Genomic DNA, 14,808 nt, shown 5'->3' on the forward strand with positions numbered 1-14,808 from the left:
TAGTCAAATGAATTTCTCAATCACCATATTACATCAAGGTGTAGCACTGCAGCTATTTGAACAATCTTTCGGCTCCCCCATTCCAAATTCTTGGGAGAAGGAACCTGGTAAGCCCAATTTAGCCTCTACATTGGCCCAGCCCTGGCCCAGTTGCTGTGGCCAAGAAGGGAAGGCTCTTAGCTGCAAATGTGGCTGCAATTGTGGGTGAGTGGTGAGTGGGTGAGAATGGGTGGGGTGGTTCTCACAGAAGCAGGGCTTGGACTGGGCAGAAACCCATTACAACAACTAAACTAAACTTGGGGATGAGTAGAAGCTCTGTGTGGGGGGAGGGAGGAGGGGTGGGCCGGGCAGAATGTGCGAGGAGGATGAACAACATGATTGGGAGGGTTGCAAATGGTTTTGTATAGAGAGAGCTCAGAGGGCAAAGTAGTCATACTTAGATTTTTCTCCTGAGGGTGGCAGAGAGGGCTCTAAGCTAGACACGGTTGCATTGTCAATGAGAAAATTGCTCTGAAAAAAAAAAAAAAAATCACTCTGGCTGTTGTTGGGGGGGGGGGACCCATTGCAAAGCAGCAAAGCCAAGGCAGAGCCTGCTAGACAGGTGGTTCACCAGGTGAGCGACGATGGTGGCTCACACTCGAGGATGCATTCCCCCAGTGTGATACAAGTCCAAGCCGGCTTGGGCCCAAGTTACACCCCAGGTGATGAGCATTGCTACCGGAGGAGAATCCCCAGGTGCACCTGCCCCCACTTGGGAGCCGATCTTCGACATCTGAGGACACTTGCTCCTCCAGTTGCGTCCCACTGGCCAGCATCACATCACCAGAAAGCTTGTTAGGAATGCAGGATCTCAGGCCCCACCCCCCCTCCCCCCCAAACCCACTGGATCCAAATCTGCACTTTAAAGAGACCCTCAGGTGATTCTTATGCATATTAAGCCAATGCTGAACTCTAGTGCAGTTCACCTTCCTCCTCCCCCAGGCTCTGGATGTCTCCAAGTCCGAGGGTTCCCACCTGCTGGGGGGCGGGGAGCGCCTGGGCTCTGTGATCAGCACACTGGCCGCTGAGCAGAACTGAGGGGTGTGTGCATGTGCTGAACCTGAAGACCCAGCCGGCTTCCTGCCAGCGGACTCAGCCCCCCTCCCCCACTCCATCTCACAGGCTGATGTCCTCATTTTTCTCCGCAGGAGATAGTGGACTGGTTCAATGCCCTCCGTGCAGCCCGTCTGCAGTACCTAAAAACGGCCTTTCCTGAGCTCCCAGAGTCTGAGGTGAGCTAAATGTGGACCCCAGCCTCTGAGTCTCTTCCCTGCCACCTCTTTTCCTTGTCTGCTGACCCCCAAAATACTCAGAGGCTAGACTAGCTTTGTTTGTGGACAGGACCTCGAGATTTGGGGGTGGATACCTCAGAGGGAAACCAAAGACCCTTTCTTCAGGGGGTTATGGCCTCACACATGGCAAGGCAGCCTCCAAAATGCAGGTGAGACTCTCTCTTAGGGATGCATAGCCACTGTCCCTAGTGTCAAGGGGCTTGGGATTGGGGCATCTCTTTCTGACCCCTCCTCCCACTGAAATGTGCAAATGATCCTTAATGTGCTGCTTTCAAAGTGCTTTTCAGCACCTTTTATCTTGTATTCCCTCATATCCAGTAATCCCTTGTAGCAGCCAGTGAGATGGGGTAATCATTCCCATTTTATTGGTGAGAAACTGGGTCCCAAGAAGGTCAAGTGAATACCCAAAGGTGCTCTTCCCATTCGAGTGTCCTCTCTTTGCCCTTTTGTGTTCTGGTCTCGAGAAGGTGATGGGATCTTCTCCATTACAGTTCTGACAGGAACAGTCTTCCTTCTGTGGCCAAGGTAACGGTGACCCTGAGAACTTCATTTTGGTTGTCCTCAGACATGTAGGGCATCTGTCTGCATCTCTCAGGTGTGTGGGGCAGAGGATGCTGCCTCGAGCCAGGAGGCTTGGGTTCTCAAGGATGCCCTGTCACTAACTCGCTCTTTGACAGCTGCTGGTTATGGCACTTCTCCAAGTATCAGTTCCCACATCTGTAAGACGGTGGTTGGTCTGGGTCATCTTCAGGGTTCCTTCCAGCTCTGAGGTGGAAGCTATGGGCTGGTGTCTGCTTTAGGCCCTGCTCTTAGAGGATTTTATAAGTGATGGGGGTGGAGATGCCATATTAATCCTGGAACTTTTTTTTTTTTTTTTTTTGAGAGAGAGAGAGAGAGATGGAGAGAGACGGAGAGAGACAAAGAGAGAGAGGGAGAGAGAGAAAATCCCAAGCAGGCTCTGCGCTGTCAGCACAGAGCCTGATGTGGGACTTGAACTCACAAATAATGAGATCATGACCTGAGCCGAAATCAAGAGTCGGATGCACGACCAATTTAGCCACCCAGGTGCCCCCCCCAACCCGGTATTTTCTTATTCCAAACTGTTAGACCCTCCTTGAAAGCTTAGATTCTCCTTAATTCCACGGTTTTCAGGGAGCTAAGTTTTGGAAATGGGTGTCCACACCAGGCTTGGTGATGCACCGAGATCACAACTCCCTGGGAGCGATTCCAGCCAAGGGTCAAGACCTTCCGGGTCTGCAGAGTCAGCACCCAGCATGGGTGAATGCACGCTCTGCGAGGAAGGCGTTGTGGGTGCTGCCTGCTGACTGGAGATCTTGGAGGACAAAGTGCAGACTCTCAGCCTGAGTCATTGGGCTGACTCTCCAACTTTGCTGACCCCTGCAGAGGAAATTGGTCTTTGGCCAACTCCTCAATGTCCTCTTGCCTCCCCTCACGCACTGTTGATCTCCGCCGCCCCCCCCCCCCCCATCTCTCTGCTGCCTTAACTCCTGCTGTGCCCAGGTATGTGTGAGGTTCTGGACAACTGCCTGGACCTGCCTCAAGCTTAGGGATGCAGAGGTCAGACAGCTGAGAGTTCCAGTGTGGAACGTGGTCCTAGACTAAGAAACGTGTGGCCTCTGAAGTCAGAGAAGCTGATGTGTTACCTGGGACACATCACCTCACCTCTCTGAGCCTCGGGTTGCTCCTCTGTCACCATGGGGACAGCACCTACTTTCCAGGGCTGTTGTGAGAATCGAGTGAGCCAAGGCTTCTGAGGTACAGCAAGCAGCACTCCATCCATGTGATCTGCCTTCTTCTGGTTGTTTCCCTAGGCCTAGCCCAGCCTTGCCCTGGCTCAGGTTCAGACTATTAAGCAGCCTGGGACTCTTTTTTCCAAATGAAGGAACTAAGGCCTGTAGAATGTATTTTAGGGAAAGGGGAGTTTATTTTCTTCACAATTTTCTTCCTTTCAGACTTCCCAGACTTTACTTCCCCTTTGTCCCGTCCTGGGCTCTGGAGCTCTGGAGAACCCCCTCTGCCCTCAGAAGCCTGGGCTGTCATTGGAAGCTCTAGGCTTGCCAGTTTGACCCCCTAGGGTATAGGGGGCCAGCGTTAATTCCTGGAAACCTCTCTGAGCATAGGTTGGCAAGCCAGAAGGGCTCCTGGAGATCACACAATCCAGTCTCCTTATTACTCAGGGGACATGGGCCCAGAGAGGGATAAGGTCTTACCAAGGTCATACACCTTGTCAAGGTCAGAACTGCAGCTAGATCCCAGGTCCCCCTGCTCCTAGTCCAGAACTTTCTCTGCTTGCCTACTCTGCTACCATCTCCTGTGGGCCTGCGTCAGAATCCCCAGTAAGGACCAGGTCTTGGCCGGGGGCCTGGCCAGAGGGCTCTGGCATGTTTATGCTCAGTGTCATGGTGAAATGGCGGGAGAACCACGAGTGTCTGTCTAGCATCTGGCAGCCCTAGGTGTGAATCCCAGCTTTCTGTCCTACCAGCAGCCTGACTCAGGGAAAATCCCCAACCACGTCTCTGGGGCCTGGTGTGTTCAGATGTCCAGCGAAGATAAAAATATCCACCTCGCGGGGCGCCTGGGTGGCTTAGTCGGTTAAGCCTCCGACTTCGGCTCAGGTCATGATCTCGCGGTTCATGAGTTCGAGCCCCGCGTCGGGCTCTGGGCTGACAGCTTAGAGCCTGGAGCCTGCTTCTGTGTGTGTGTCTCTCTCTGTCCCTCCCCTGCTCGTACTCTGTCTCTCAAAATAAATAAAACATTTAAAAAATTAAAAAAAAAACAACAACACCTCACTCGGTGGTTGAGAAGGGCACCCAGAGCCTGACACAGAGTAGACCCTCAGAATATGCCCCCTGATGACACCAGGAGGGTCTCCTCAGAGCCTCGCCAATGTCTACCTCTTGGGGATACTGAAGGAATCCTTAGATAAGTCCTTAAACCAAGATTCGGCTCTGCCGGTAAGCTCTGCAAACATCTGATGACAGAGATGCTGTCGTCTGCCTCTGGTGAAATGTTAATATTGCACCCATCCCACGTTCCAAATATAGCCCCGTGAACCACCAGCACACATCCTTCCCCATTCCAAACTTCCCCTTTGTTGGGGAGCCTTGAGCCCCTGGCATGTGAGTCAGGGGTTCAGTGTATGTCTCTCTTCCCCCAGCTCGTGCCCCTCATCACCAGGAACTACCTCAAACAAGGCTTCATGGAAAAGACGGGCCCAAAGGTACATTTCACCACTCTCTGTGGGACTCACAGGGCCCTGGTTCCAGTAGGCAGTAGGGCAGGATTTGGGAAGTAGGAAAGTGGGGACCTAGGGGGGTGGGAAGAGGAAGGGAAGTAACCCAGTGTTTGTGAGTTCTTGGGGCCAAAGACCAAGTGGAGACTGGTGAGCTGGTATGTGGTCCAGCATCATGCTGGTGCATCTCCCGACCCGTGGGCATCCCCTCCTTTATCAGCATCACCGGCGGCTTCTTTCTCCTTGGCTCCATCTAATTGAGCCAACTCCTGGGAGAGCAGAGCTGAAGAGGGGCTCTTTGGGGGACAGCTTTTGCACTTGCCAGAACCCTTGTGTGCTTGGTGGTGGGGACCTACCGGGACCGTCCAAGTGAGACAGGGGCTTGTGATTGGTCTGAGAAAACACACCTCTGCACACACAGGGACACACCCCTCCCCAGCACACACACCCTCCCTCCAACTCAGCCCCTACTCTTTCACTGAACCTGCCCCAACCCCCAGTGTTGCTCATCTGCACTCATCTGTGAAGGAAGGGAAGCCTGGCCGCTCCTGGACCTCCCTTGGAGGCCTGTGGTGAGGGTATCTAAGCCCCCGCCTGGGTGCTGAGAAGGGTGAGGCTCCAAGCCAGGAGTCTGGCTGGTGAGGGTCCTGGTGGTTGGAAGGGGAGGAAGGGGGGAAGGGAGGAGGAGAAGGGAAAGCAGAGGGAGCCCCCCTAAAACAAAACAAAACAAAACAAGACAAAACAAACTCCCAAAGCAGCAGCAACTCAATGATTTTTGATTTTTTAAAGGTGTACTATGTTGACCAGATGGTTGTCAAGACTGCGGTGGAAGGGGTTAGGCAATCAGTGTGAAAGAAAGCCCCTGGGCAGCTTAACAAGGACTGGAAGGGTTGCACATTGTGTTTTCTGCCTTCACCAGCCAATGGCACAGCCAGTCCGCGGTGATTCTTGCCGGGGGCTTTCTTTCCCCTGACCTCGGTTGCAATTCCGCCAAGGCCAGCGCTTTCAGCATTGCTGAGCAGTGACTACTTCTGATTTCCCCAGCTTCCTTTTTCTGAGACTTCTTGTCCACAACCTGAGAAGGAGGAGGGCGCCTCTTCCTACCCACAGCAGCACCCAGAGTCACGGGGCGCAGCTGGCAGGGGGTGAGAGGGTGGGCAGAGCCTTCAGGGAGGAGCCCTGGGGTGTCTGAGGGGGAGGGGACTGGCCAGCTCCCGAGGTGTAGCCCAGGCCGGCTCTCTGACCTCTTTGCTCCCCCCACTCGGCTGACCCTGGTATGAGGTTCCCTCTTTTGCAGCAGAGAGAACCTTTCAAGAAAAGGTGGTTTGCCCTGGATCCCCAGGAGCGGAGGCTGCTCTATTACAAGAACCCACTGGTAAGAGCCACTGCCGGCCCCTCTCCAATGCACCCCCAAGCAGAGGAGGGGTCAGTACTAGCTGGGGACCGTGGGGGAAGCTACAGGGCTGGAGAAGCCTAGCGAGGGACACACCTCCACCTTTGCTTGCCTCCAAGTCATCTCCCGGGCGTGGAGCTATTCTCTCGCGCCTTACTGGAAGTCGTGTATCCTAAATGCTGCCAATGCAGCTAAATAGGTCATTTCTCGTCCTCCAGTTTCCAGTGCTCACTTGTCACCAGGAGGCTAGTGGTTAGGACTGTGGGCTTTAGAACTTTCAGCCCTGCCACTTAGTGGTATGCCTTGGGCAGAGCACTTAAATCTCTGTGCCTCAGTTTCTTCCTCAGAGGTTGCCATGAGGATTATATGAGTTACTTAAGGTAAACCGCTTGAAATCTTGGGGCATATAAGGTGCCCATAAATGTCAAGTATTATTTTAACAGATCACATGTGTGATTTATGTTTTTTTTACCCTTTCACATTCTGGGTCCCACCAAACAGAATCCCCAGCAGAGACCCCTGCCATGCACATAAAACACCTCTTTCTAAAATAGAGCTGGGGGGATGGCAGGGCTGCAGGTGTCCCTCTGCCCCAGGTGTGGCCTCTGATGACCACACGTCTTCTATTTCCAGGATGCCTTTGAACAGGGCCAGGTTTTTCTTGGGAGCAACGAGCAGGGGTATGATGTATATGAAGACCTGCCCAAGGGTATCCGAGGGAACCGCTGGAAAGCTGGCCTCACCATCATCACCCCTGAGCGGAGGTTCATCTTCACCTGCCCCAGCGAGAAGGAGCAGCGGGAATGGCTGGAGAGCTTTCAGGATGTCCTCTCCCGCCCCCTGACGCCCCTCAACCTCCTCGGTAAGACACACGCACGGCCTGGGGTTGGTCCTTTTGGCCAAAGGCAGAAAGGGGCCTCGTGGGGTTCAGCCGTGAGTCCTGAAGCCGAGGTCATGGCTTTTCCCATTTTCTTCTCTTCCCGCCAAAGAAAAGTACAGACAGTGCACATTATTATCAGAAAGCCCTCTCCGTCTGTGCAAAGTTCCTCTGTGGGGAGCCCTATCCCAGAACCGCTGTGTCCAGGAACCAGCAGCTTCTCTCTCTGTCCACCCTCCCCCACCCCTCCCAGTCCCTCTCCTCCTGAGAAAACCCTGGCCTATTATTATTAGCTAAGGTCACACCCACTGGGCAGCCCCCTCCCCCAGTCTTGGGTTCCTCCCTACCCACAGAGGGAAGGCTATTTTTAGCACCCTTCTTTTCTCTGGATCCTCCCTTCTGTCTGCTTCTCTCCTCCTCCCCTTCACCCCAGATGTGTTAGAAGTAGGTTTCTTTGTGGCTGACAGCTCTGTGAAAAACGGGAAGACATTCTGAGTTAGGGCAGGAAACTTCTGGCCCAGGGCCTGGTTTGGGGGCACCAGGGAGAACTTCTGTGTTTGGAAAAGTACAGAGTGAGTGAGTGGGTGACCCCACACGAGCGCTTAGGAGAAACCCTTGTGCCCTTTGAATCTGACCAGTATAAAACACACACTCTTTTCACTTTCCAAAATCTTTTTTTTTTATGTTTATTTTTTATTTTTGAGAGGGAGACAGAGACAGAGGCAGAGAGCACACACAAGCAGGGGAGGGGCAGAGAGTGAGAAAGGGAGACACGGTACCTGAAGCAGGCTCCAGGCTCTGAGCTGTCAGCACAGAGCCTGATGCGGGGCTCGAACCCACGGATTGTGAGTTCATGACCTGAGCCAAAGTCTGGCGCTTAACCGGCTAAGCCACCCGGGCGCCCCTTCACTTTCCAAAATCTTAAAACCAAGAGCCTAAGAAGCGGACTTGGAAGTTGTTGGCGAAGGGCATCAGCTGGTGCTTCCTTTTCTCCATGGGCCTGTGTGTCTGAGTCTCGAAGTTTCTGTGTCTCTCACTCTCTGCTTTTCTCTCCTTCTCTGGTGTGTGTGTCCCCTCTGTCTCGCACCCTTTTGGTCGGTTTTTCATTCTTGTTCGCTGTCATTGTGCTCTGTCCCCTCGCTGTCCCTTCTCTCCGGTAGGACTGCATTGCCGTGGTTATCGGCTCAGCTCTGTTCTTGTTCCTCTGGCAGCTGCATCAACAGAGGGCAGCCACGGCCGCAGGTGACCCATTAGCTGAGGAGCTGGCCACTGGTCACCCGGAGCTTGTGGTGGGAAGGACAAGTTCTCACCTTGGCCTTGGTTGCCCAGCTGGAGGGCCCCATAGGCAACAGCCATCGCTGGCCATGAACTCTGCCAAGACTGAAGCTTTGGCCTTTACCTGTTGGCTCCCCAGGCCTTCCCACTGCCCAGCCCTGGGGGTCTTGGGGCTCTGGCACATGTCCTCAAGGCCCAGGACATCTGAAATGAAGGCACCGCAATGGAAAGCCACCCACCGTGTCATGCAAGTGGCATTTTTGCTCAAAGAGAAAAAAAGTTTAATCTGGATCTAACCATGAGGAACTAATCAGACAAATTCACATTAGAGACATTCTCTGAAACAGCTGGCCTGGACTCTTCAAAAGTGTCAGTATCATGAAAGATAAAGTAGTGAGGAAAGGGTTCTAGATTTAAAAAGACTAAGGAGGCAAGGAAATGCAATTCATGATTCTTGACTGGATCCTGGATTTTTATGATTTATTTTTTTAAAGATTTTTATTTGTAAGTAATCTCTACACCCAACGTGGGGTTCGAACTTACAACCCCGAGGTCGGGAGTCGCACACTCTCCTGGCTGAGCCAGCCAGGCTCCCCTGGATCCTGGATTTTTACAAAGCAGCTATAAAAGACATAATGGAGGTAACTGGGGAAGTTTGAACATGGATGTATACTAGCCAAGAGTGTTGTAAAACTGATAATTATGTTGTATTTGTGTAGATTGTTCTTGTTCTTCAGGGATACGTGCTGAAGTGTTCAGGGGTAAAGTGTAATAATTTTTAGTCTACAACTGTCTCTGAAATGGTTTGGCAAAGAATAAGTGTATGTGTACATGTATATATAGAGTATAGACATATATATATATAGTGTATATATACATATATATATATATAGTGTGTGTGTGTGTATATATATATATGATAGGAAATATATATACAGGGAAAGAGCTAGAGAAAGCGAGCTACTGTGCAACATGTTAGTAGCTGATGAATCCAGGTGAAGTATAGATGAGTCTCTATTGTCCTTTTTGTGCAAACTTTCTAGAGATTCAAAAGTGTTCAAACTTAAAAGTTGGAAGTGGGGGAAACTTTTAAAGAGACCATCCACTTCTCACTCTTCGAAAGCGCTGTTTTTTCTACATGAATCAAAAATGTCCGTGGGAAAGTCCCATCTTTGTGCACATCTGAGAAGAAATTAAAACCCAGATTAATAAACAGAACAAAACAAAACTTTCTGGGAAGAAAGAAGCAAGCCAAGGAGAACCCCACTGGACCCCAGGGCAGAGAGAGAGCCATCCAGTCGGGGTGCCAGCTCTGGCTTTGCCACTAACTTGAGATTGTTGGACACCTCACTTTCCTACCTATGTACCTTGGTTTTTCGCTTTCAAATGAGGAAGTTGTACTAACTATTGAAATGCAATGCAAGCAACGCATACTTTTGAGCAGCCCCCTCCCCACCCCCCCCCCCCCCCGTCCCCCCCCCCCCCCCACCAGGTTCTGTGCCAAGCCCTGGGAACAGGGCAGGAACCAGATGGTACCTGCTGTCCCAGATTACAGGCTTCTGGAAGGCAACTCTTATACAGGGTGGGACAATGGCACGCGTGTCCAGAAAGGAAAATACAGGCTGCTGTGGGAGCATGCAACACAGGGTTACCCCTAAGGAGGGGGAGGGGAGGGCCTCCGTCCTCTCCAGAAAGTGATGTTAAGTTGAAACCTTAAAAGTATTTAGAAGTTAGTCAAAGGGAAGAGGGTGAGGAAAACGCTCGTCTGAGGGAAGAAAATGTTCAAAGGCCCTTAGATGGCAAAGAGGAACCGAAAGAAACTTGGAAAGGCTGAAATGTTGGAGAAATAGATCACCGAGGTCCCAGCTCTATGATTCTTTGTCCTTCAGGTGACGTGCAGAAAGACACTTAGTGTTCTCTCTTCATTTTGGTGGAGACCCAGAGGGCTGGGAGCGTCTTATTCTCTGCTTTTTGTGGGAGTTTCCTATGGATCCCCCAGAGGGCTAGCAAAGTTATTGGAGTGTCTTTGTTGAGGCTTCCTGACAGCCCAGACATGATGTGGGTGCTCCCTCTTCTGGCTCCTAAAGCACCTTGAAAATGTCTGTTTAAACACCTGCTGGGTTGTATATTAAGGGTCTGCTTTTTTTTTTTTTTTTTTTTTTTTTTTTTAAATTACCCGTGAGCTCTGTCTAGAGAGGAAGAAAGAAATACACAGGCAGTAACACAGCTAGCTACCTGGCGTTAAGAAGGAAAGTCACATGATCAGACTTGAAATTGAGGAAAACAACACAGCAGCGTAGCATAGGAGTAGGAAGCAAAGAGACCAATTGGGAAGCCACTGCAGTAATCACAAGCATCATTGTAATGTGTAATTGTGGGCCTGCACCCCCCCAGCTCTCCTTCCCATCTCTTCTTTCCTAAACCTCCTTCTCTTGTCCAGAAAAGAAAGCCATACCTCTTACCCACCTTAAACCTTACTGGAGTACATTGCTTGAAGGCATAAAAATCACTGGGATGCCAAATAAAGAAACCATTTGGGGGCGCCTGGTGTGGCTCAGTCGGTTGAACATCCGACTTCGGCTCAGGTCATGATCTCACGGCTCCATGAGTTCGAGCCCCGCGTCAGGCTCTGTGCTGACAGCTCAGAGCCTGAAGCCTGCTTCAGGTTCTGTGTCTCCTTCTCTCTCTGCCCCTCCCCTGCTCACGCTTTGTCTCACTCTGTTTCTCAAAAATAAATAAGTGTAAAAAAAAAAAATTTTAAGAAACCATTTGAAAGAGTGACAAGCCTTTTTTTTTTACATTTTATTTTTTTACATTGACATTTCTTTTGTATTGTTCTACAAATTATATATATATATATATATATATATATATATATATATATATATATATATATGGCCTCATACCACCCCATTCAGAATAAAGAATGGTTACATCACCTTAAAAACTCCCTAGTGTACTTCTTTCTAGACACACCCTTCCCCTGCCCCCTGGCAACCACTGCTCTGTTCTTCATCAGTCCAGATTTATATTTTTGGAGATGTCATATAAATGGCATCATTCATATGTAATTTTTTTTACATCATATGTGATTTTTGAGACTGGCTTCTTTCATATAACGTCTCTGAGATTCATCCAAGTCATTGCAGGTATCAACAATTCTTCCCGTTGTTGCTGAGTAGTATTGCATTGGATGGACGTACCACAGTTTGTTTACTCAATGGAATAGTACTCAGCAATAAAAAGGAGCGAATTGTGGATACACACAACAATATTGGAGTGAAACTGCCAGGTCATGTGGTGGATGTATGTTTACCTTTATAACAAACTGTCAAACTGTTTTCCAGAGCGGGCCATTTCACATTTCCGGTAGCAACGTATGAGAGTTCTAGTTACTCTGCCCAAAAGTCCAATGGTCTGTTGTGCCACAGAACCAGGCAGAGAGTTCCAGTCATTCTGTATCTTCACCAGCACTTGGTATTGTCAGTATTCTTAATTTTAGTAGTTTCAGTAGATATATAGTGTTATCTCTGTGGTTTTCATTTGCGTTTCTCTAGCGGTTGATGATGCTGAACATCTTTTCATGTGCTTATCGGCCAACTTTATATCTTTGGAGAAGTGACTGTGCCTATGTCTCATTTTTCAAAAATTTTGTTTTTTTGGGGCGCCTGGGTGGCTTGGTCGGTTGAGTGTCCGACTTCGGCTCAGGTCATGATCTCACAGTCCGTGAGTTCGAGCCCCGCGTCGGGCTCTGTGCTGACAGCTCAGAGCCTGGAGCCTGTTTCAGACTCTGTGTCTCCCTCTGTCTGTGACCCTCCCCCGTTCATTCTCTGTCTCTGTCTCAAAAGTAAATAAAAACGTTTAAAAAAATTTTTTTTAAATTTTGTTTTTTTATTTTTAAGAGAGAGAGAGAGACAGACAGACAGAAAGAGAGAGGGAGAGGGAGGGGCAGAGAGAAGGGAGACAGAGGATTCCAAGCGGGTCTGCGCTGACAGCAGAGAGCCTGGTGTGAGGCTTGAACTCATGAACTGGGAGATCATGATCTGAGCCAAAGTCTGACACTTAACTGACTGAGCCACCTGGGCACCCCCAAATCTCATTTTTTAATTGCATCATTTCTTTATTGTTTTGAAAGTTCTTTTTTGTTTTGATTTTTAAATTTAGAGGGCGTGCCTGTGAGTGGGGCAGGGGCAGAGAGAGAAAGATTGCTCAGCAGGCTCCATGCCCAGCGTGAAGCCCATGGTGGAGCTTGATCCCACTACTCTGGGATCATGACCTGAGCTGAAATCAAGAGTTGAATGCTCAACTGAATGAGCCACCCAGGCACCCCAGGGGTACTTTATACTTTCTTGATGCTAGTCCTTTGACAAACATGGGATGTGCAAATATTTTCCCCCAATCTGTTAACAGTTTTTCCCCATTCTCTTAACAGTGCCAGTGAAGGCTTCTTAAGGCATTGAGGTCAGGGTTTACGACTTCCTTTGTTTTTTTGCAGATTTTTGTTGGTGACAAAGTTTGGCATTAAAAATGGGGTGTTTTCCCCAGGCAGCTGCTTAAGATGGAGGAGGGGCAGGTCCTGGTGCTCAATGGCCGGGGCCATCCCCTGGGCCACCTGGAAGCCACTGTGTCTAAACAGGTGCTGCTGGGCTGGAAGGTTGTAGTGGTGTGCTATGAGGGCATCGGCACTTCTGGCAATTTCTACAAAAACATAAAGTACCTGGCTTTCCTCCACAAGCCGCTGAGCCTCAACCCATCCCGTGGCCCATCTCCAGAGCCCAGCCGCATCTTCTGGAGGACAGTGTAAGGCACGCTGCCCCACAGGACCATAGGAGGCCAGGCTTCCCTGGACCGCCTCAATGTGTTTGATGGGATCTTGCCACTCTATGACAAGAAAAAGGGGATGGTGGTTCCCGGTGCCCTCAAGGTTGTGCGTCTGAAGCCTACACGAACATTTCCTTACCTGAGCACCTGGCTCATGAGGTGGGCTGGAAGTACCAGGCTGTAACAGCCACCCTGGAGGAGAAGAGGAAGGAGAAGTCCAAGATCCATTACAGGAAGAAAAAGCATTTCATGAGGCTACAGAAACAGGCCAAAAACAATGTGAAGAAGACCGACAAATACACAGAAGTCCTCAAGGCCCACGGACTCCTGGTCTGAGCCCAATGAAATTGTTTATTCCTCAATAAATAAGGGAGGGAAGGAATGAATGAATACACAAACAAATAAATATTAAAATAGGGTGCTTGGGCTTATATTTGGATATTTTGAATTCACATAGAGTAGAGTGGAAATAAGGATGATGTACATTTAACGACTTCTTCCCCTGACAAAATATACTTTGTCCCTGAAGGAATCCAGTAAGGGCAAAGCACTGATAGATGTTAATGGCAGTCATACTGCCATTTCGTCCAGTGCACAAATTCAGGAACTTGTCCTTTCCCATCTTTCTTAATATTAGAACCCAGTGTCACAGTGATGTGGATTAGCACATCTGTTTGAATTTAACAATGATGTCAGACTCTCCGACAGAAAATGAGCCTTGTTCATGGGTCTTTACATCTAGGGCTGACTACCCACCCCTACCCCTTTTCTGGTAACCATTGCATGTTTTTGCACGTAACTTTTAGGAAGTGTCCAAGAAGATGTTTGAAGAGCATTGGTTAATCTGCTCTTTCAAGAAACTTAGGTGTCTCGTAGAGAAGAGGAGGAGAGGTGGCTAGAGGATGCTTCTCTCCAAGATTTTATTTAATGAAAAAAAATTTTTTGAACGTTTATTTATTTTTGAGAGACAGAAGAGAAAGAGAGAGTGCGAGCAAAGGAAGGACAGAGAATGGGAGACACGGAATCCAAAGCAGGCTGCAGGCTCTGAGCTGTCAGCACAGAGCCTGACCCGGGGCTCGAATCCACGAACCGTGAGATCATGACCTGAGCCGAAGGCGGGCGTTTAACCTACTGAGCTACCCAGGTGCCCCTTCAAAAATTTTATTTTTTAAGATGGAAAATTTGAGCATGTGTCTTTGGTATTGTGTCTATATTTCAGAAAAGACGGGCATGGAGGAGCTGAGTTTACTACAAATGAGGAAACCATGGAACACAATCCAGGCAATAATATATCAACCAGGATAGGCTAAGTAAAGCTGCCCCACTAAATCTCAGTAAGCTTAACGTATGCCAAGTTTATTTTCCTCCTTTACTGCATGTTCTAGTATGGGTCTGCAGGGGGTCTGCTCATCTTGGACACTCAGAGACCCAGGTCACCAATTGATGGGCTCATTTTCACAGGGCATTTGGCAGAAAGGGATACAATGACTTACTAGCTCTTTAAGCTGATGGAAAAATAACAAGTACTCTGCATGTTTCAAGTGGGTCAGAGAAGTGTTAATCCCAGCAGGTGCTGGAAAGAGCTGGAAACTTCCATGAGTGGCCTAGTATGTAGTTCTATTGACTACTACTTGTCACTTCCGGTACAGGAAATAGCCACAAATTTGCATTATCTCGTACCTACTTTGGGACCTGGCGAGATGGGGTGAGGTAAAATATGAGACACTGTTAGCTCATTTCAACAAATCAGAGATGGGGGTTCTGGTCTCTGGCACTCAATCATTGCCGTGTAAACCTGAAAGTTCCTTTGTGTTTGGGGGAGGATTTGATGCTCTTCCAGCTCCAACGTCTTCTTGTT

General features: G+C 49.4%; 1 protein-coding gene and 1 pseudogene across 8 annotated transcripts in view; both read left to right on the plus strand.

Moving 5' to 3' along the window:
* Positions 1 to 12,700, plus strand: part of ADAP2 (ArfGAP with dual PH domains 2) — a 34,182-nt gene extending 21,482 nt beyond the window's left edge. For 2 of the 8 annotated variants that reach the window (XM_042915146.1, XM_042915154.1), the window contains 5 exons: positions 1,188 to 1,271; positions 4,510 to 4,572; positions 5,882 to 5,959; positions 6,611 to 6,839; positions 8,066 to 8,975. In XM_042915146.1, coding sequence (XP_042771080.1) covers positions 1,188 to 1,271; positions 4,510 to 4,572; positions 5,882 to 5,959; positions 6,611 to 6,839; positions 8,066 to 8,100 — 489 coding nt within the window. In that variant the 3' untranslated portion in view covers positions 8,101 to 8,975. Of the gene's footprint in view, positions 1 to 1,187; positions 1,272 to 4,509; positions 4,573 to 5,881; positions 5,960 to 6,610; positions 6,840 to 8,065; positions 8,976 to 11,476; positions 11,724 to 12,624 lie in introns of those variants that run through there. The other 6 variants (XM_042915149.1, XM_042915148.1, XM_042915147.1 and 3 more) reach the window with 6 other exon arrangements.
* Positions 12,688 to 13,286, plus strand: LOC122206204 (annotated as a pseudogene).
* Positions 13,287 to 14,808: the final 1,522 nt, after the last annotated feature.

Source organism: Panthera leo, chromosome E1, assembly GCF_018350215.1.
Source record: "Panthera leo isolate Ple1 chromosome E1, P.leo_Ple1_pat1.1, whole genome shotgun sequence".
In the NCBI taxonomy this organism is placed as follows: domain Eukaryota; kingdom Metazoa; phylum Chordata; class Mammalia; order Carnivora; family Felidae; genus Panthera; species Panthera leo.